General features: G+C 39.3%; 1 protein-coding gene, 1 non-coding gene and 1 pseudogene across 2 annotated transcripts in view; all 3 read right to left on the bottom strand.

The window, feature by feature from the left end:
• Positions 1-22412, bottom strand: part of LOC144226810 (B-cell receptor-associated protein 29-like) — a 46935-nt gene extending 24523 nt beyond the window's left edge. The window contains exons 1-6 of the mRNA XM_077758337.1: positions 22397-22412; positions 21092-21263; positions 17590-17690; positions 11573-11723; positions 10305-10440; positions 5321-5429 (exon numbers count right to left, since the gene is read on the bottom strand). Of these exons, the coding sequence (XP_077614463.1) occupies positions 5321-5429; positions 10305-10440; positions 11573-11723; positions 17590-17690; positions 21092-21263; positions 22397-22412 (685 nt within the window). The remainder of the gene's footprint in view (positions 1-5320; positions 5430-10304; positions 10441-11572; positions 11724-17589; positions 17691-21091; positions 21264-22396) is intronic.
• Positions 602-1310, bottom strand: LOC144226779 (large ribosomal subunit protein uL6 pseudogene; annotated as a pseudogene).
• Positions 1618-1726, bottom strand: LOC144226817 (small nucleolar RNA U109). Its single transcript, XR_013333744.1, has one exon. It is a non-coding gene; the product is annotated as a small nucleolar RNA U109 (small nucleolar RNA).
• Positions 22413-22673: the final 261 nt, after the last annotated feature.

The raw sequence follows: 22673 nt of genomic DNA, 5'->3' as shown, positions 1-22673 counted from the left end.
CATGTAGTATCTACTCCCAAAGTAGAGAATAGAGTCAATCAATTAGATAATTTAAGCTAAAAACTGAATGNTGTGTCTCCCTCTCTCTCTGAACCTCCCCTGCTCACGCTGTCTCTCTCTCTCTCCTAGAAATAAATAAAAAATATTTAAAAAAAAAAAAGTTCTTTGTATATGCCAAAGATAATTGCTATTAAGAGTTTGATGCCCTTTTTATTTTTTTTTTGCTTACTTATTATATTATTAATTACATATTGCCTGTTGTCACACCCATCATATAAGCTGTACCATTGTTTTTTAATATGGACTTTTCTTCAGTTATTAAGAGAAGCGAAGGATATGGCAAAGAGGCAGAAACTTCCGGATGTATAAACAGAGGAGAAGAAATTTGAATTTCTCATTCAAATCATAAGTTTATAAAGCAAAAAAAAAAAAAAAAAAGACCCAAACTAACAATTTTTTAAAGTATTAACTTTAAAACAGGATGGTGCCTTTGACATAGCTGCAAATTAATGACAGTTCATGGCCACAAAAATTTTCAACTGTAAAACATGCTTATGTTGGACTTTGATAATTTATTTTTTATTTATTTTTTTTTTTCCAAATCAGTACAGCTTTTATTGCATCTGCATCTTTAAAATACCAGAAGTATCATCCGGCATCTTGTGGTTTCTGTAACTGGACAACGTAGATCTTATTCATCAGCCTGTTGAACTGTTCCTTTTTCAGAAACATAGATGCCATCCAAAAATTTCCGGATATCCTTGTTTTTAACTGTTGTCGCTTGCTGAATCAAAGCAGCTGAGTTTGATACAAGTTCAATGTCATTTCCTTCAAGAATTAATTCATCTTTCTGGGCCTGAGATACAGAACAAGCAACACCTGGCCTCATCCGAACCCTGCGTATGTATTTCTCACCCAAGAAATTTCGGATTTCAACAAGAGAACCATTCTCCTGAATAACAACTTTGATGGGGAAGTGAGCATACACAGACCTCATCTTGTAACGGAAGCCCAGTGTAACACCCTTGATCATGTTCTGTACATGACTACAGATAGTACGGACAGTAGCCAGTTCTTTTCGATTTCCCCACCACTTGTCAACTCGGAGCCTCTTCTTTTTCTTTCCAAGAAGACTGAGTTCTACACTGATGTGATTGAAGTCCTTTCGCAGGGTTCCTCTGGGTCCCTTCACAATAACAGTACGTCCCTTGAGAGTGATGTCGACATTTTCCGGAATGTCGACAGTTTGATTGCTGAGAATGGTCTTCATTCTCGCAGTAGATGCGGCAAAAAGAGTGATAATTTATTTTTAAATAGATGGCTCAAATAATTCATTTGTAAAGAAGTGGAAAGCCCTCAGTTTTAAATCTATATAAAAAGCTTATGTCTTATTTTAAAAGATCTTGCTGTAAATAATTTGAAAAGTTCTGTAAAAAATTGCTGATGNATATGGAAACCAACTTGACAATAAACTATTCGTAAAAAAAAAAATTGCTGATGGAATGAAAGAGAAAGGAAAGAAGGAGAGAGAAAAGGAAGGAAGGAGGGAGGGAGGATAAAGTCAGGGTCAAGAAATTTGCTTTAATCACTTTTTTGTGTTTTCTTCTTTGAGTCCCATCATGTAGGACATATAGGCTACTACTCAACCTCTACTGTAAGATCGGCAGCTCTGAGAACTCCTTTTAAAATGTAGCATGTTAGGAATACAGTCCTGTTCAACAAGAAATGAGGAGGAGAGGGGCGCCTGGGTGGCTTAGTCAGTTAAGCGTCCGACTTTCGCTTAGGTCATGATCTCGCGGTTCGTGGGTTCGGGCCCCGCGTCGGGCTCTGTGCTGACTGCCAGCTCAGAGCCTGGAGCCTGTTTCAGTCTGTGACTCCCTCTCTCTCTGACCCTCCCCTGCTCACGCTGTCTCTCTCTCTCTCTCTCTCCTAGAAATAAAAAAAACATTAAAAAAAATAAATAAATGAGGAGGAGACATCTTCACGTGAAACTCTTGTGGAAAATCACTTTTTTTTTTTGAAAGTAAGCTCTATGCCCAACGTGGGGCTTGAACTCATGACCTTGCAGGCAAGAGTCGCATGCTCTACTGACTGAGCCAGCCAGGTGTCCCCAAACTCAATCACTTTTAAAATCATATCTAACTTTTACCATTGCCTGAATATATGCAACGACTGAATGATATGTTTCCTTTAGTTATAAGAATGCGTATCGATGAGGTATTTGTTTATAAGAATAAGTGCCAAAAAGGTATTAATTTGTAAGAATAAAAACCAGTAGCTATCCTGGGAGACTCTTTTGAAGTCAATCTCCGCAGACATCATAAAGTTTTCCACTACATATAAGATCTATTTTTATTATAAGATCTTGTTTTTGTTTTTGTTTTTTTTTTTAATTTCATTATGAGAGCTTTGTAAATTCTTCAAAGCTTAAGTTCTCATTTTTCATGGCCGCGTGCTTTCCCAACTACTCCACATACTGGGGTATCAGAGTTATTGTTAAACAGATCATTAAAAATGACAGATCAGGTCCTTATACCTGACTAAGTTAGTCCTGAGTATAAATGAGGTGCTTTGGGAATGCATGCTCCCTTTTGGATGACTGGGGTCATGTTACTGCACTGAAGCACAGACAATTCACTAACTCTGGCCCAAATCTGAGCTGGTGATTAAAAACTGATGCAAGTGTTTGGCACTACTAATAGACAACTGCTTAACACTTGCTTTCGGAACACCACTTTTCCAACTCGAGGTTAGCCAGTTTAGATCAACACTTATATTTATGCTTTATCTCCACTAGTATACTTTGGAGAAGACTTTTCATTTAGATTAAACAAACACCAAGGGTAAGAAAATTCATACTGAAAATACTCTATTTGCCTTCATTAAAAGACAAACCATATTGCTTTTCTACTCAATTTTCAAATATAAAAGAACTCTCTGAAACATTTCTTAAGCACTGTCAGCCTTCATACCCTCAATGCTGAGAAATCAATGGCTATTTCTGAATGGTACTAGGTACAAAGCATTGTGCTACTGAATTCATCTGAATCTTGCACTATTAATTTATGAATTTGACTGGAATATGTCAAGAGATCATAGCCAAAGATATACCTCCTTTAGAAATGGAACTTTGATCTCCTCAAGGTCATTAATACTGTTGTGTAAAATAATAATTTTGGGTACATAAAATGTGTTCATAAAATATTACACAGCTTGCAGAAACCTAACAGGACATGCTCAAACAGGTAAAATCTGCTTTGACCTTGACTCCGATTTACTTTGAAGGTAGGTCTGCAGTCTACACTTTAAACACAGAAGCTGGTATCTCTTGCTATCAGATTATAAACACTACGCCTATATTATCAAAGAGTTCATCTACTCCAAACATCTGAATTGTCTGTTGAAGAAATACTGAGTTTCTTCACATTACTCTAAAATAATATTAGGTTTAGAGTTACAAGACTTACGCGGTCATAGTTCAAAATATCTCAGAGTTGGGATTTTCAAAGGCAAAGGAAAAAGAAACTAAACTTGCCAAAGAGAGGTGTAGCATGGCAAATAACCTACTGTCTGGCTTTTACTTTTGTATCACCCTTCTTCTTACATTATACCAGGACAGGTATGGGAAAAAAAAAAGCAAGATTTAGAAACAAAATTCTTTTTACTCTTATTAAAGGTATTTTGGAAATAGTTCCTTGCATTCTTCAAAAGGATTAGGAGCAATATTTTATGCTGATTTAAAAAAAGAGAATACTGCTTCTCTTCCTAAATATTTAATACAGAGGGTGATGACTGTACTTATTTTCATATAAATATTAAAGCTTCTTGATCATGTTCCAAACCTTTTACAATGACAGAAGAGGCAACACCACCAACAGGAATTTGGGGCTCTACTATACCAACCACATAATACATTACCCTTATCTAGAAGAGTAACTGATTTTTTAACTTACTGCCTCTAAATAAATCTTTCTTTTCACGTTAAATAAGAAGTAGGAAAGTGATTAAAGAATTTTATGTCATATGAAATATGCTATGGGTTTTTAACAGAATAATAAAATGTTTTATTTATTTCTGAGAGAGAGAAAGAGAGAGACAGTGTAAGCAGGGCAGGGTCAGAGAGAGAGGGAGACACAGAATCTGATACAGGCTCCCGGCTCTGAGCTGTCAGCACAGAGTCCGACGCGGGGCTCGAACCCACGAACCGTGAGATCACGACCTGAGCCAAAGTCGGGACGCTTAACCGACTGAGCCACCCAGGCACCCCATGTTTTAACAGAATAAGCTTTTATCTTTGGGTTTTCCATATCAAACTCAAACACATCTTGATAAAGTAAACTCTATCCAAATATTGTAAACGCATAATCAATAAAAGCAAGTTATATTATAAAACAACCTATACTAAGCTGAGATTTAAAAATTATAAACTTCCAAATGGTATAAAGCAGGTCCTTCATTCAGGCACAGAACATTCTCTAATTTACCTGCCACATAATAGAAGAGATTTGAAATCAGAGGTCTGTGCACTGATCATTACTGTAACTCTGGCCAGCTGAGAGGTCCCCCATTGTTTACACAACATCAACGAATATCTGTTCTATGCAAGGTGCTGCCCAGGGGTCAAGCCGCCAGTTTTTATTCAGTTTCCTAGGATGACACTGGACTTGGGGTACTTACTTCTCTGTGTTACGTGGCTATACGAAATAACAATTTTTTCTTTGACAAAGAAGAAGAAAATGCTGACAAAATTATTTTTCAGAAACCAAAGAACAGAAGCAGCAGCTGCCTTCCCCAGTCCGGACTGCAGTGTATTTTGGAATAAGCCATTCAAATCGGCAGCTGGCATCTCAGATTGCCGTTTACTCTACACTGTGCATCTCTTCGAGAAGTGCTTCCCCTCTATCTGGCAGGTAGGAAATACTAGGGCTTGGGGCAAGCAGTCTCTTCTCCTGTCACCAAACCGTCTTCCTGCTATTGCTCCTCTAAACAATGCAACACACTATACCGGAAAAATACGACTCATTTTCCAAAAATGTGTTGACAAGCAACTTTTCCAGAACATAGGTCTTTTTAAGGCAGGAACATCTGTATTTACAACACAGATCCGAAACACCTACATGTTTTTCTGTATAACAGAGTATGTTTCTCTTGGCTGAAACCATGGTTTATTAGCATATCTGAGCGGGAATTTATAAATAGGTCCCTCTTGGTCTTTCCTCCAGAAGAACACTGAGCCATGAGCTTTGTTTTAGGAAAAACAGTGAAGTGTAACAGCATGTCATGCTACTCTTTCCACTTCTGCACATGTGCACAAAGTTACCTTCTGAAGTCTTCTTTAATTCAGCTTTCAGTTTTTCCTGGTCTTCTGTTAGCTTTTTATTTTCTGCTTCCAAAATGTATTCCTCTTCATTGACAGACTTTTTCAAGAGCTATCAGAAAAGAGAGTTATAGAAAGAAGTTTAGATGGCAACAATGAGATATTATTTTAGGAAATAGGCTGAGTAACATATTTAACATTATTGGTCTTTATTTCATTCTTTGTCCTTGAAGTATTTTATAATTTTCTACAATATACTTTTGCTGATAGGACTTGATATTTGGGGGGGGAAAAAAAAACCAAACTCAAACAAACAAAAAACCCAAAAAGATTTCTTCTTACTAAGGTTGAAATCTCTGAAACGAAAATAAGGATTTCTGTTTGGGCTATAATTAAATTATGTTTTCAAAAAATACTTAGGTAAATAATGTGAATGCCTTTCCCTCCATTATGTGTGTGATGTTAAGGGAAAAAAACAGTTCTGAGGATATTAGTTGATAAACCATTATGTTCCAATTACGTATCTGTCTACTCAGACTATTTTTATGTAGACCAATCTGTAAAAAAAGAAGAGTATAATGTTAGGATGGGTAAGTGTGAAATGACAAGGCCAGCACTATGCTTGGAAAATTCTATCGAATTTTGAAGAGTCATTGAATCATCCCCAAATTACTTTTACTAATCTTTTACAATGTCTTTTCTATTTTGAAATCTATGCTGGCTTTTAAAATGTTTATTACATGTTTGTAGGTTATCATATTTTTTAGGCAAGAAAAATTAAGATCTGAAGAGTAAAGTATTTCAGAATTCTGTATATCTAGAAGGGAACCATGATTTTTAATAGAATTAAGAAGCTGACTTATCTTTAAGAAATTAAAAAAAATTAAGTTACTACAAAAGGTAAATTAGGTTAATATTTGAAAAATAAAATGCATACACATTGGCAGGGGTTACTTAAAGTGGCAGCAACTTGATACAGACAGTTTCCACAGTCAGATTAAAAAAGCAGCTTAGGACAATTTTTTTAAAAAATGTTTACTTATTTATTTATTTTTGAGAGAGAGAGACACACAGAATCTGAGGCAAGTTCTAGGCTCCAAGCTGTCAGCCCAGAGCCTGATGTGGGGCTCAAACCCAAGAACTGTAAGATCATGACCTGAGTTGATATTGAGAGTCAGATGCTTAATCGACTGCACCACCCAGGCACCCTGGCTTAGGATAATTTTAGACAAAGTGACAGAAAAGAATTTCTACTGCAGGGTGATTCCTTTTCTCATGTAAGTTGGTATATCCAACAAACAAAACTCACAAAGTTCTACTGAGCATGGGCCACATGCAAATATATTACAGTTTTTACAATTAGATGATATAAGGGATAAAAATTAAGAGAAACATGGTGTCTGCTCTCACCTAACTTCAGTCTAGTGGAGAGGATGAGACAAGAACATAAAATCGGTAGCACCAGATCAAATACAATACTACTGTGTTACAACAGATTAGGCAGCTCAGAATAAGGAGTAAAAGCACTAATATTTTTAGGAGACAAAAAACTAAAGTACATATTTACACTGAAGGAATCCCGTATCTCCAAAATTAAAATTTTTTTTTATTAAGGAGCAGAAACAAGAATTTTTTCTGATCTCTATAATTTGTTGCCACTTCAAATTCAAAATAATCCTAGCTGTTACTTCACTGAATTCAGGTCCCACAGTCTTCAGTGATTACCCAAATTGGAAAAGAACCACTGAGTTGTAGGAATGTTTATACTGACTGCTTGAATTATTATGCCATTGACTTGGAAAAGGTGGATTTGTGTTGGTCTCGTAAATAGGCTTTCATTATTGCACCTGCAAACTTGTCCAATTTATTACGTGTGACTTGATGCTGGAGAAAGACCAAGAGCCCGGAACTGAAATTCAATAGCTAGCTGGCCATACAACACTGCATGTGTCCCACATACCTTACACCTCCTTGGTAAGTGGCTGGAAAAAAACTGGTAAGAAATAAAGCTCCATCCCTGTTGTTATTTTAAAGCAGTTAAATTAAAAGTTAGTTAGTCTTTCATAATTATTTCACTTCATTAACTGAATATTAGAACTGACAAGGGTCTCAGGCACCATCTGCAAGTCATTTTATAAGAGAGCACATACAGGGCACAAAACAATGTGCTTATGCGTGTGGATTCTAGAGCCAGCCTGCTTGGATTCAAATCCTGGTTCTGTTGTTTATTAGCTGAATGGTTTTGTGCAAGTCACTCGACCTTTCTATGCTTCTACTTCGTCATGTATAAAATGCAGACAATACCACCACCAACCTCATGGGGTAGTTACAAGAATTAAGAATTGACAACTTCCTGTGAAGTATTTGAACCAGTACCCAGCACGGCGCTAGCTACTATGTATAACCCTGAGGCTCAGAACATACAAGGTGACTTGTCTCAGATCACAATGCTAACTGTTGGCAGAGTGAGGACTAGCACCTAAGTCTCTTGGGTCTCAGGGTAAAGTGTCTTCCATTCGATCAGGTGTCTCTGACAGGGAATAAAGAGTTGTTTCAGTAGTTTATCTTTCCTGAGCTAGTATTTCAAAATCTATATGAAGTATCTTAAAACAGAAGTCATCTTTGATATGTTGACCTCTGACTTTTCATGGTCAGTTAGTTACTCTGGGCGTTGATAGCATTAATGTACGGCTTACAAATTTTCTCCCTACTGTGTGCTAGCTTTAGCTCAGCAAATCCGTGCATTTCAGATGATCTGGGGCCATTGACTGGTCAAGATACACAGGAGGCAGGAAACCAGGACAGCATGGAATCAAAGGAGAGGAAAACAAACAAAACAAAGAGAAAAGAAAAGGGAGAAATTGTGGGAGAATCACAGAATCTGTCGTCAAGAAGTAGACTTCCTTGTAAAGGTAACTCATGGTGAAAACAATTCCAAAAGAAAGTTCTAAAAACAGCTTAAGAAAGGTACTTTTTTTGAAGGACAAGATTAATTTAAGGATGTTAAATACGGTGTATATGAAAAACAAACATACTAGTACCCAAATTATACAACAATGCTTTCCATTTCCTTAGAGCTGAAGAGTAAAAGGAAAACAACTAAAGAATGAGTGGAAAAAAGCAGGGTTCTGTTAATAGTTAGAACTCATTACTCTAACAGGATGGGCACAATTTTAAATCAAGATAGGTACACAGTAAATACACGGCTGTGTGCTTTTGAGTTTAGCCATCACGTATTCATCAAAGCTTTGAGGGTTTTGTTTTTATTTTTACCACTGTGAAGTGAGATCAAAGGATAGAAAATGAAGCAGGTAATATTGAGATACAAAATGAGGCTGATTTTGCTACTGAAACATTCTAAAAAAGCAAAAATGACTTATTGCTTGCTTTTGAATACAGAAATACCAAGAGCTTGATTTCCCAGAATGATATTTACTACAAAGGGAAATTTACAAGACATCTCTGGATGAATGACTTTTCAAAACAGAACAAAACAAAGTAAAAAAAAAAAAAAACCTGGTGCTTTTTCTCTGTAAGTTTCTTAAAAGATGCTGGTTACAATCCTCCCAAAAGAAATCTTCTTCAGAGCTATTTTAAATGAAAAAAGGTCTTTACCTTTTTTCTGTAGTGGAAAATAAGGCAAACATCACTAGAAATAAAACATGGATTCTTTTTTTTTTTTAAATTTTTTAAATGTTTTATTTATTTCTGAGAGAGTGAGAGGCAGCGTGAGCAGGGGAGGGTCAGACAGAGAGGGAGACACAGAATCCGAAGCAGGTTCCAGGCTCTGAGCTGTCAGCACAGAGCCTGACACGGGGCTCGAACCCACGGATCTTGAGATCATGACCTGAGCCGAAGTTGGACGCTTAACTGACTGAGCCACCCAGGCGCCCCAGACATGGGTTCTAAATAGTTGATCATTATACTGTAGCATCAAACACAATTTTTTTTGCAGTGAGTTTTGCCTTATCTAAAATGTTCTGGAAAGCCTGGTATTACGTACTGGCTCATTCATTTACAATAGATACAAGGTGGTTCTTATAGTTCTTTCTACAGGAGGCTAGCCTTCAAGACTAGGATAAGTATTTTAATTCTCTGTTAAACTCAGTACTTTTTAGATAAATATATCTTGGTATAATACATAATTGACTATTTGCATTTCATTAATTTACAATAGAAAAATCATTTTATTGTATTATTTTAGGAATACTTTTTTTTTAAAGAAAATTTGTTTCACTTCTGAATGGTTCCATGGACACTTTTTTCTAAGAAGCAGAATTAGCAAAACTTACGCAGCTTACAATGAACTGCAAACATTCAAGCTATGAGATACGAATCCTAAATTTTACACTGAAGAAAAAAACTCAAATAATTTTGTAGCTATCATTTTTCATTTGTTCTTTTTATTTAACAGGGAAAATATCAGTACCTAATATACACTCTCCCTGAATGGTAGGGGACTTAGCATACGGTTCTCAAAGAAGTAGTACCAGCAGCACAGCCAAATTAAAGATTTTAAATATTATATGCAGTCATCAGTCTAGCATTAACTACTTTCCTCTGCTTCCTACATAATGAACATTTAAAACAAAACAAATTAAAAAAAATTTTAAATGGTTTAAATATAATTTAACTGAAAAGGAAATGGCAACATAGAGACTTATAAAGATTTGCTTTAGGTTATAAAGTAAAATTAATGGTAATGAAGGAATTAAAATCCATATTCCCAGGATATTGGTTTTTTTTTTTCATTCATAGGAAACAGGTTCAATGGCATTAATCCACTACAGAGGGAAACTGCGAACAAACAAATCTAAAGGGTAATGACACACTTCTGAAACCATCATTTTATAGAACAGTGTTGCTACTTAGGGTCATAGTTTGTTTACAGATTATTAAAAAACGCTCTTTTTGATACTGAAAAATTAATATGCCTTGGGAAAACCAACAACATTTACACACATTTTAAAAAAGCAAACTTAAATACCTGTTTTAGTCTCTCATTCTCTTCCATGAATTTTTTGGCAGCCTCATTAGTATTTTCTGCTTGAGTTTTAAGTATGGCTTTGTTTGACAGTTCTATACTCAGCTGAGTAATGAGGGTAATCAGACGTCTCAACACACTGAGCAAAAACAAACAACAAAACCAAATCAGATTAATGTATAACTAGACTAGTCACAGGAATTGTGACTTAAGATATAAAGTCACTGTCAAATGATTCCCTGTAGGTATGGGTATGGTAGTGGGAGACCATGTTTAAGAAGGACATCTTTCTACCTTTTTATTCTTTTCTTCTCTCCCTCCTTTCTAAATCCAAATCTTTCTGTCAGAACAAGCCTGTGTCTCATTCCTTTGTGACCTTTGTTACAGAACTAGCACCTGGGAGATTCGGTTCAGCAGTACTTGTTAATTTAATTATCCTCTTTTTAGAGGCCTTTAGCCAGGAGGAGTGGAAACAGAATTGTAGACCGTGTGGCCGGGCCAGAAGGAGAGGTCCTTTTTGTTCTTTTGGTTCTTTTTCTCCCTAGCACCTCAAAATCTGCTCTATAAAGAGCATTGTGTGAGGCCGGCCAAGCCTGAAAACTGGTCATTCACATCTGTTTATGGGTAACTTCCATTGTTCGAAAGAGAAATTAATATATTCAAATACTCATTCAACAGGTATTTCCTCTGCTAGGCGTTAGGAACTGCTAAGCGTTAAACACTGTGCGAGGCACTGGGGACACAGCGGCAAGTGAGACAAAGTCTTTCAAGGAGTTTAGGCTCCAGGTGGTGAGGCCAGAGCTACAACAGGAATTAGTCGCAAACGTGAATGAGACTCAAAAGAGCACACAGCAGAGAGCACCGCTTCGCTCTGGGGGCAGCGATGGTCACAGTCGGCTTCTCTGTGAAGGGGCTGAAGGATGGACAGAAATTAGCCAGGGGAAGAGGGGGCAGAAGGAAAAGCAGGTGTGAAGACCCGGAAGTGGGAAGAAGTTAGGGACACAACACACTCAATAAACGTCTGTTGCAAGACTGAATGGAAGAACAGCGAAGGCTGGGGCGGCCGGGAATAGGAGGCGGGGGCCAGGCCGTGCGGGGCCTTCTGTGCCATCAACCCCACCGGCCAGAACGACTGTTTGTGGTTTAAGAACCTCACCCGCATTCTTTTACGGAGATGTCAGTATACTAAATGGTGTAGGAAAAAAATCTTTAGGAAAAACGAGGAAGAGAAACATAGTCATGTTCTAAAACTATGCTTTTTAAAAACTTACAGCCAAAAAAATAATGAAAATCCAGAAATGTAAAGGTTTCTTTGAGACCTAAAAAGTTTCATCTGTGCATGTTCATAGGCACCAGGTTTGCTGGTTAAGCCTTTTTCAAGGGCAGGTACAGAGGAGTATTTCCTTACTTCTCTCACAGCATCTATTAGAGGAAAAGAAAAAACATTACTTTTGGCTTTTAATGATACAAAATTACTTTTAAAATGGAAAGCAGTTTTGGGGTGCCTGGGCGGCTCAGTCGGTTAAGCGTCTGACTCTTGATTTTGGCTCAGGTCATGATGTCAGGATTGTAAGATCTAGCCCCGTGTTGGGCTCCATGCTGAGTGTGGAGCCTGCTTAAGGTTCTCTCTCCCCCTGCCCCTCCCCCTTCTCTAAATTTAAAAAAAAAAAAAAAAGAAGGAAACAAGTTTGAGATTAACTGAACTTTTAAATAATGGGCTTTTTGTGTGGGCTCTTTTTGTCTTTTTTTTCTATAACACCTGGGAGGGCACATGCTCAAAAGAGATGCTCTGTAGACAGAAGCCAGTGGAAGCTAGTTGCAAAAACTTTGTAACAGCTTTTTTAAAAAAAATTATTTACCTAGGACTTATTATCATTGTATTGTCTCTCATCTCCAGCTGCACTGCAAACTATTAACCTTCATTCATTCTATCCCTAATAGGCTGAATAAAATCCAACCTACTGACGACAGTATATAGGTCATTTACCACTCCCATCAGTGCCAAGAGACCAAACTATTGCCCTTTCTGTACTAACATTTTTATTATATTATTCCTTTAATATCATCAAATCATTATGGTAATTATTAAAGTAACATTAAGTTATTTAAAATAATATTATTAAAGTAACATTAATATTATTAAAATATTATTATTCATCAAGGCACCTGGGTGTCTCAGTCAGTTAAGTGTCTGACTTGGCTCAGGTTATGATCTCACAAGTCCTGAGTTCGAGCCTCGCATCGGGCTCTCTGCGGTCAGTGTGAAGCCCCACTTGGGATCCTCTCTTTCTCTGCCCCTCCCCTGTGCTCACTCTCTCACATAAATGTAAAAAATATATATTATAACTCATTAACACTAGTAATATTAATATGATTTTATTGACATTTTAGAAATATTTGCTACACTGAGATTTCCCCTCGCGTAAGTTAAAACGGGATTTGACCTATATGGGCATACGCTCCCCCAACAAGCGCATGGGTGGCACCAGCTTCTGCAAACATTCAGAAAGCTGCACTTTTGATGCATTCAGGTCCATTATGCCTCAGATACAGGGGATCTATTTCTTCCCAGGGGAAAACAGACTTTAGCTTATTTATATCCATATTTAGTGCACTCTTAAGTCACTGGATTCTTGTAGGTCCTAGGTTAGGGACTTTGCCTTAGGTGTCTCAAAGGCCAGCGGGCCAAACAAGTTACACTGTTTCTTTCATGTAGCCATCGATATTCTTAGGGAAGAGTGACTGCTACACAGGAAAGACATTCCAGTTAGAAACCTGAGGCCACTTAAAACTACTATTTTACTTCACTTTTAAAAATTAATATCTAAAAAATGTTTTTAATGTTTATTTCTGAGAGAGAGAGAGAGCACGAGTGGGAAGGGGGAGAGGGGGAGAGAAGGAGAGGGGTAGGGGGAGAGGGAGGGGGAGAGAAGAGGGGGAGAGGGAGGGGGAGAGGGGTAGGGGGAGAGGGAGGGAGAAAGGTGAGAGGGGGAGAGAGAGACACCCTGAAGCAGGCTCCAGGACCTGGGCTGTCAGCACAGAGCCCGATATGAGGCTGGAACTCCCGAACCACGAGATAATGACCTGAGCCAAAACCGGATGCTCAACCGACCGAGCCAACTAGGGCCCCTATATATTTTTTTGAGAGACAGAGAATGCAAATGAGTGTGCAAGCAGGGATGGGGCAGAGGGAGAAGGGGAGACAGAATCTTAAGCAAGCTCCATGCCCAGCACAGAGCCTGACGTGGGGCTCAATCCCACATCTGTGAGATCATGACCTGAGCTGAAATCAAGAGCTGCACACTAACTGCTGGAGTCTCCAGGCACCCTTTATTTTTTAAATGGCAGCTTTACTGAATTATAACTCACATACCCTAAAATTTACCCCTTCAAAGTGTCTAATTCAATAGTTTTAAGTATATTTGCAAAGCTGTGCCACCAACACCAACTTCTGAATATTTTCATTAACCCCGTCAGAAGCCCCATATACATTCCTTCCCTCCTAGAAACTACCAATTTACTTTCTGTCACCATGGATTTGCCTATTTTGGACTTTCTATACATAAGAAAAAATTTACTACAGAGCCTTTTGTGTCTGGCTTCCTTCATTTAATTCAGTGTTTTCAAGGTTTGGCTATATTGTACTGCGTGCATATCAGTATTTATTTTTTATGGCTGAATAATATTCCGTTGTACAGAAAGACCTCATCTTGTTTATCCACTCATCAGTTGACGGACATTTGGACTGTTTCTACTTTTTAGCTGTTATGACTAATGCTGCTATGCACATTCTTTTCTCGGTATGTTACCAATCTTATGGCTTTTTGGTTTATTTTCAATTATAGAGTTTGTCTTTCTCTAGTTTCATAAAATTTAAAGTTTTTTTCCTTTAAATTCTGGAACAGTTTAGGCAGCATTAATAATATCTTTTCTCTGAAAGTGGTAGAATTTCTTGCAAAACTATCTGGTTTTATTCTTTTCTGAAGGAGGTAGCTTTTTTTTACAACTTTCTATAATTTTTCTAGGGAAAACTGGTCTGCTTAAATTTTCTCTATCTACTAGAATTCATCTGATAAGTTAGGTTTCTCTACAAAATTACTCATTTCACGTAGGTTTCCAGATTTATTTGCATAGAGGTGTATAAAATAGTCTCTTAAATTATCCTTAAGAATTTTTCTTGCACAGGGCACCGGGGGAGCTCAGTTAGTTAAGCGTCCAACTCTTGATTTTGGCTCAGGTCATGATCTCACGTTTCATGAGACAGATCTGCATGTCAGGCTCTGTGCTGAGCACGGAGCCTGCTTGGGATTCTCTCTCTCTCCCTGTCTGCACCTTCCCCGTGTGTGCTCTCTCTCTCTCAAAATAAATAAGCTTAAAACAATCTTACTCTTGGTCTTAATGGCTATTTCTCCTTTTCCATTCCTCAGATTGTCACAATAATATAGGAAGAGCATACCAACAACCACTACAAAACACCTAAAAAATCCACCAAACAGAATAGTATTTATGAGTTATTCTGAGCAGGACAGAGGAACCAAATAGTAATATGAAGGATCATTATGCCTGTTATTCAGCCTCTTTGACTTTTTAAAAAAATGTCATTAAAATTTTTTTGGGGGGGTAGGGGGCGAAGAGGGCACCTGGATGGTTCAGTCGGTTAAGTGGCTGACTCTTGATTTTGGCTCAGGTCATGATCTCATGGTTAGTGGGTTCGAGTCCGCACTGGTGGCTGTGCTGACAGTGTGGAGCCTGCTTGAGATTCTCTCTCTTCCTTTTTCTCTTTTCCTCCTCGACTTCTGCTCTCAAAATAAATAAACTTTTTTAAAAAGTTAAAAAAAAAAGATTTTTTTAACGTTTACTTATTTTTGAGAGTGGGAGTGAGAGCGGGGGTGGGGGGTAGAGAGAGAGAGAGAGAGACAGACAGACAGAGACAGAGACAGAGAGTGAGTGGGGAGCAGAGCAGAGAGGGAGGGAGATACAGTATCTAATGCAGGATCCAAGCTCTGAGCAATCAGCACAGAGCCCAATGCAGGGTTTGAGCTGACGAACTGAGATCATGACCTGAGTCAAAGGTGGACGCTTAACCAACTAAGTCACCCAGGTGCTCCCTTTGGCTTTTTTTATTTTTTTAAGTTTATTTATTTATTTTGAAAAAGAGACAGCAAGCAGGGGTGGGGAAGAGAGAGGGGAAGATAGGGAAAATCCTAAGCAGGCTCTACACTGTCCGTGTGGAGCCCAACGTAGGGCTTGAACCCACAAACCATGAGATCATGACCTGAGCTGAAATCCAGAATCAGAAGCTCAACTAACTGGGCCACCCAGGGGCCTCAAAGCTTCTTTGGCTTTTATATGAAAATAATATTCTTGGATCCATTATGCAGAGATGCTGAGAATTAACCAACATTAAAGAAGTTTATAAATACAAATGGTCACACAAACCCACCTGTAGGGTAAAACCCCCTCCAGCAGAGGAGGCTGTGGGAACAACGAGGGAGGCACAGTACGGGCAGCGTGGGGCACAGAGTCAGTCTTCCGTAAGCCACGCGGAGACAGCCTTTTTTGGATCACTTGGGGAAACTTCCAAAACCTGGGACGCATTTCTGCTGATACTAAACACATTCCGGGGTCTCCTGCTGCCTTCCTACCCGTTCCCACCCGACAGCACACGTGTGACTGTACTCATTACAGGCTCTAGGGACAGGAACACCTGATAATAACTATCTTATTAGAGAAACAGCCAACAGGAAAAGTGAAATAAATCTGAAAATAAAGTAATAAATTATACTTGAGCAACCTACTGGTTTTGTATTATATACACTTTCGTCATCCTAGTGAGTAGGAACACTGAACTATGCACTTTCCATATGCTAATGCTTTTAAACCTTTAAACACCTCAGTGAAGCAGGTATGATTACCCTATTCTGAGATGGAAATACTGAGGTTTAAAGGGTAAGTCCCTATCTACCCGCCTTTACTTTGTACGGTCCAAGCTCCTGCACGAGCCACCCTGATATCCCTATTCTCTGAGAATTAATTACCCAACCACAGATGTCGGCTCCAGTCAGCGGTCATGGTTCTGTGCCTTGTGACTCCTGCCCTCGGCCACTGCGTACCAGACAAAGGTTGGATACCTGGTGCTAGCTGATTCACTTATTTTCCTATTTTCCTTCTATCTGGAATTCAGATTCACAAGTGGCTAATTAATCCTTGTGTATGGCTGGAGTGATGCCACCTGGCAGCTATGTGGTGCCCACCTTCTGCCTTGGGAAGGGAGTATCAGCGTCCACGGAGACAAGGAAGAATGAAGTAGACCCACAGAGTAATGCAAGGCACGAAGGAGACACTTGAATTCCGAGGACTAGTCCCTCCCTGGAATTTGGCTTCCTTCCTTCCCGGAGCTGCTCTAAAACAACCCCCTATTTTATAAGAAGTTTCCCTTTCTTGCTCAAGTGAGGTTCGGTTGGCTTATGATACCTGTAACCAAAAGAACCTTAGACTGACGTTTCCCTTCCTTATATGGAATATGTGGCAGCTTTCAGTAGGAATTCTTGTGATGACTTTAGACTTAAAAGATCACAATACCAGAGGCAGTAGAGGCCTTTTTTCTCTCTGTTCTACAAATGGAGAAATGAAACTCAGAGAGATGAAGTGCCAAAGGGCATTCAGTTAGTTGGTGGCAGAGTTGGGATCGTTTTTCTTACTATCCTTTACTTTTTTTTTTATTAAAAAAATTTTCAATGTTTATTTTTGAGAAGGGGGGGCAGAGAGAGAGAGAGAGAGAGAGAGAGAGAGAACTGAACCAGGCTCTGTGCTGAGAGCCACAAGCTCGGTGAGGGGCTTGAACTCATCGACTGTGAGATCATGACCTGAACTGAAATCGGACACCCAGGTGCCCCTGTCCTTTACTTGTTACCCAGTGTTATTTGTTACGCGGCCGGAGATTTTCTTGACAATAAGGGCACACCATGGGACACATACTGGCATTTCAAAGTGAAGCAGGGACCCATTCACACTCTGATACAATCACCTACTCATACGTCTCGCACCAGCTGTTCCTAGTTCTATAAAAAGGAACTCATTTCAGAGGTAGGTGGTATGGGACACGGGAAACGTCTCCTCATCAAACAGTGGCACGTAGAGCACTCATCCCAGGAAGGACCCTGTACAACTCGCTATAGCTCAATAGCGACATCAACTTAGGTAATTAAAAACCCAGTGAATTCATTAATAATAATTTTAAAAAAACCCCTAGAGTTAAGCTTAGTCAAAACAGGAATTCAGTACTTACCTAGAAATAGAACAATCAATAGGACTATAATAGTAAGGAAAGCCTTGTTCCAGAAAGTTGCAATTTTACCCCAGACATTAAATGAAAAAATCTTCTGCCATCTGTAAAGCAATATAATTACATTAGAGATAAAAAAAATCAAAAGATTATGAAATGCTTTGCAAATATTCAATGAGCATTTTTCTAACTGTGTAGTGAGTGAAAAGAATTACAGAAATTTAATTTTTCATGTCTTATCAGAGAATTATCAATTTTCTGACATGACATAAGCGTGTCTCATAAAATAAAGGACAACTCAAGTGTAATGATAATCTGACATTACCTTCTGTCTGGTGGCTTAAACCTTCTAAAGCAAAAATGGCTAGCTTTCAAAGTAAAGACGCATGATCCAAACCTTAAAAAGGGATTCTTATAGTCCCTTGGTGACAGCAATCCACTACACCAATATAGTCTTACAGCTATATTGCTGACAGAAGTTATCACTTTGTATCTTTTCGCTCATCAGGATAATAACTCAGAAATAACAAAGACCTACTGGTCTAATTAATCAGCAGCATTTCATGAGCAAGGGGTCTAACTCTGCACTATTTATTTTTCCATAATACACTTCTAACATCTACTCCAAGTAAAAGAATTCTCACAAGGGAATTATTTTTATTATTTTAATTATTTTTATCACAAGGGAATTAAAAATGTTATCGCTATATTACATACATAAAGTGCAAAGATGTTAAATAGATTAATGAAGTTTTACGTATGTATACACTCATATAATTACCACTCAGATCAAGATGTGAACGTAGGAAACGAAATGGGGAAAAAGTCTAGATGGACTGAACAGCACAAGCAAAGACACAGAGGTAAGAAAGCACGGATTATAAATGACAAAGATGACAGCAATCCACTACACCATTGGAAAGGTAACAAACTTTGTACAGGGCGTTTTATTTATTTTATTTTTAAAAGTGTATTTATTTTGAGAGACAGGGAGAGAGCTCGAGCAGCGGAAGGGCAGAAAAAGAGAGGGAGAGAGAGAGAATCCCTAGCAGGTTCCATACTGTTAGCTAAAGAGCCTAATGTGGGGCTCGAACTCATGAAATCATGAGACCTGAGCCGAAACCAAGAGTCAGTGCTTAACCGACTGAGCCCCCAGGCGTCCCTGTACAAGGGCATTTTAAATGAATAACAGATGAATGAAGTCCAAAGGACCTAAATAAAGTTCAAACACAACCTAAAAATAAGTTTTACTTCAAGATTACGACAAATTATTAACTAATAACTTTTGAGAACAACCCTAAGCAGTAACTTGAAGTTGGGAGGAGAGGAAGATGGACATAGGTGAAGGAGGTCCTTTTGCCTCGATGCTGCCAGAGATGCTACTCAAATTTTTCATTACAAAAAGTTTATATTTTTAGAAAGAGAATATGAGCAGCAACACCCTCGTGTAAGCCCCACTGTAAATTCACATTTTAACAGCCAGTATAGAAAGGAACACGAGAGAGGCCTCTCACAGGCAACAACTAGCAGTTCCTAGTGAGACTCCGTTCAAGGAAAAACTGATAATAGCTATTATATACTGAGTCCTTATGATGCTATGGTTCTAGGCACTTTTATGTATTTTAGCTCATTCAATCTCCACAGCCACTAATGAGGTGGATACTAGTATTATCTCTATTTTACAGATGGGGAAACTGGCCAGAGATGGTAAATAATTTGCCTAGGGTCATACAGTAACATGCAGAGCTGAAATACACACTCAGGCAGCCTGACTTCTAAGCATGTGTCTTTAACCAGTGGGTTAAGTGAGAAAATAATAGCCAAAATTAAATAAAACTGAAGGCTTCTTGTTGATGACTATGGTGGTACATGCATAAAAGACAAAATGTGGATACACACAGTAAGAACATATTGTAAATGGGTTGTATGCATATATATTTTCTTATATATATATACTCGTAAATGAGTATATATTTATAGAATTTCTGTACTCACATACACGTCTATCAAAGAGGTACTTGAATAGGACACGAAAAAAATTATATTTGGCAGGAAGAATAAGATCCAAAATCTATGTATTATTTTCATGGAAAAAAGACTAATGGACTATATATATATATATATTTTGAAATACACATATATTATATATATATAGGAAATGCTTAAGCTTTATTTATAAATAATATCTTTCTTTCTCTTGAATATAGGACTCTCTTGTTGCAACTACTAACAAAAAGCTAGCAGGGTGTTGTAGAGATTTCAAAGCAACCCGCAGGATGAGCAGTAGAGTAAAAAAGCAGTAGGCTGAAAGTCAGATTTTTGTCTAGAGTCAGCTATGGATTAGCTAGATGACTACCTTCCCTACGGAATAAGTAGGCTGGCTAAAATGATCTCTAATGCTCCTTCCTACAGTGTGATTCCATTTTTTTCTTTAGTAAGGAAGAAAAAAGTGACGGCGTAGCTGACAGGCAAGGACAGGAGTAGAAATCTAGGTAGGTAAGAAACAAGTCGAGTTGCAAAGACCCCCTGGACCCTGAGCCAAAGTAAAAACTTAGGTAAGTCTCTGCCAGTCATGGGCTCTCACTAAACTTATCTCTAGGATCTCATTTATGGAAGATTTTCTTTTATGCCAGGGGCATGAACCCAGGTGTTGCAACAGTTTTACTGCAAGCGTGTTTCACCATTCATACCACCAACTTTCTGAATCTAAAACTGAACTACCGCAGCCGCACTTGCGGTGAACACGGCGTAACCGTGGAGAAGTGAAATCGCCGGGCTGCACGCCTGACGCTGGCCGGACGCTGATGTAACGCTGCGTGTCAACTGTACGAACCTCCCCCGACCCCACCAATGAACAGCAGGAGGACCCACCGGCGTCAAGTCGGCCAATGATTCGACTTAAATACTTTTACGCTACTTACAGGCCTCTCAAAGTGCTTTAGTAAGGAATTAACGCTAACGTACGGTTGTGGCACTTTCCATATTCGGCACTTTGAGTGTGTATTAATTCTGTGTATGGAAAAAAGGCAGTAAAACATTAATGAAACTGTTTCTGGGTTACCTAAGGCCAAAAGGAAGAACCACTGACTGCTGCAAGTGTCTACACTGCCAGTGCACTGCCCTCGGGAGACCCGTCTGGGTCCGCGTGGCGCTGCAGGCGTCAGCTACCCACGCCCTCCCCGAGCGGACTGGCCGGGCCGGGGCACCAGCCGCGCTGGGGGTGACGACCGCCGGGAAGTACGGCCACGACAGGGGACCGCGAGCACTGGGCGCCTGCCCTTCTAGGAGCGACGGGAGACGGAGTTAATTCGTTTGTACCTGTACCGAGTTTTCTACAGCGTCATATTTTAATACTGTGCGATGTCACCCGAAATTCGTGTGGAAAGAGCACCTTCAATACCGCCAGCACTCCAACCCTGATAATGGCAGGAAGCGTCTCCGCACGCCTGCCCGCGGCGGCCGGCCGCGCTCACCGCACCCACGGCAACTCCGCGCAGGCTCCTACCTCTGAGGGGGCACGAAGGGCAAGCAGAAGAGTAAAATCAGCCCTATTTCGGCATAAAGAAAGGCTGCAACTGCCACCCACTGCAGTGTCANCGCGCAGAGCGCTCCACGACCGGTCTGCACACGACTCAGGAATTCTACCCTCCCGGTCGGAGTTCCTGGGGGACTATCGGCTGATGTAAATAGTTAGAGAATATGGACATAGACTTTTTAAATTTTTCACGTGTTGGGGGGAGTGCGCACACACTAGTGGGGGGCGAAGAGAGCACCCAAGCCGGCTCCACCGCGCGGACGCCCGCAGGGTCCCCACCCCCCGGGGGGTGGAGAGCCCTCGGAAGCTACCGACTGGGCCACCCGGGCGCCCCTAAAAACACATTTAAGTGGGTACTTTTTCTTATCACAAATATACCTGATCACATAGAAAAGAAAGGGAAAAAAGACTAAACAGTGAATTAGCTATAGGGAAGGTTTAACAAAACCTCAGCCGTGCGTAGAACCCCACGCTCTGTCCACACGGCTTCCCCTGAAAGCCGATGCGCCTTACCCTATGCTGCTGTGCTCACACCACTAGTGTAATGCACTTTGGAGTTAACTTACCAACATAAAGATTACTAATTTCGACTATAGCTCCCTATTTGCTTAAATACTAAAACCAGATAAAAAAGCCAGTTCTCTCCAAAAACGTTAACTGAAAAAGGAAAGCATAGAATGTGATTAAAAGATAATGGCAACACCGTGCTTATTTTAAAATGGATTCATTTAATATTCTCAAACTCTTGAATTAAGCAGTCTTAGACGCAGTTATAACTAAATACCACTAAAAATCGTATGAAAATTAGGTTTTTCAGTTAATTACATTCTTGGGGCATCTGGGTGGCTCAGCTGGTTAAGAGTTGACTTTTGATTTCGGCTCAGGTCTTGATGTCAGACTCGTGAGATGGAGTCCCGCATGGGACCCTGTGCTGAGAGCAGGGAGCCTATACGGGATTCTCTCTCCCTCTGTCTTCCCCCACGGGTGTGAGCACACACGCTCTCAAACTTAAAAAAAAAATTCTCTAAGAAATATTTCAAATATATAATCATTTCCAGATTGGTTACCAAATTTTTTGTAGGATGTGGGGGACTAAAACTAATTTTATCATTTTAAGTGCAGGTGTCTTTACCAAGCTCTCAAATTTCTAAGGATCTAGACGATTTGAAATGTAACAAAGTTAATGTCATTTAAAGAGTTTCATGGATCTTAGTGTGAAATTATAGAAAACATCACATGTAATTAAACTCGGTTACACAATTTAAGAACAAATACCTTGTGTGTCATTCATGAATTAGGAAGTACCAGTTTGATTTTCCTATTTGAGTTTTTTTTTAATGTTTATTTATACTTGAGACAGAGAGATAGAGAGACAGAGCATGAGAAAGGGAGGGGCAGAGCGAGAGAGGCAGACACAGAACCCGAAGAAGGCTCCAGTCTCAGAGCTGCCAGCACAGAGCCCAACACGAAGGGCTTTATTCAACTCACGAGCTGTGAGATCATGACCTGAGTCGAATTTGGACGCTTAACCAACCGAGCCACCCAGGCGTCC

Source organism: Crocuta crocuta, unplaced genomic scaffold, assembly GCF_008692635.1.
Source record: "Crocuta crocuta isolate KB4526 unplaced genomic scaffold, BGI_CrCroc_1.0 scaffold103, whole genome shotgun sequence".
Taxonomy (NCBI): domain Eukaryota; kingdom Metazoa; phylum Chordata; class Mammalia; order Carnivora; family Hyaenidae; genus Crocuta; species Crocuta crocuta.
The sequence above is the reverse complement of the archived record's forward strand: the minus strand, read 5'-3'. Positions and strand labels throughout refer to the sequence as shown.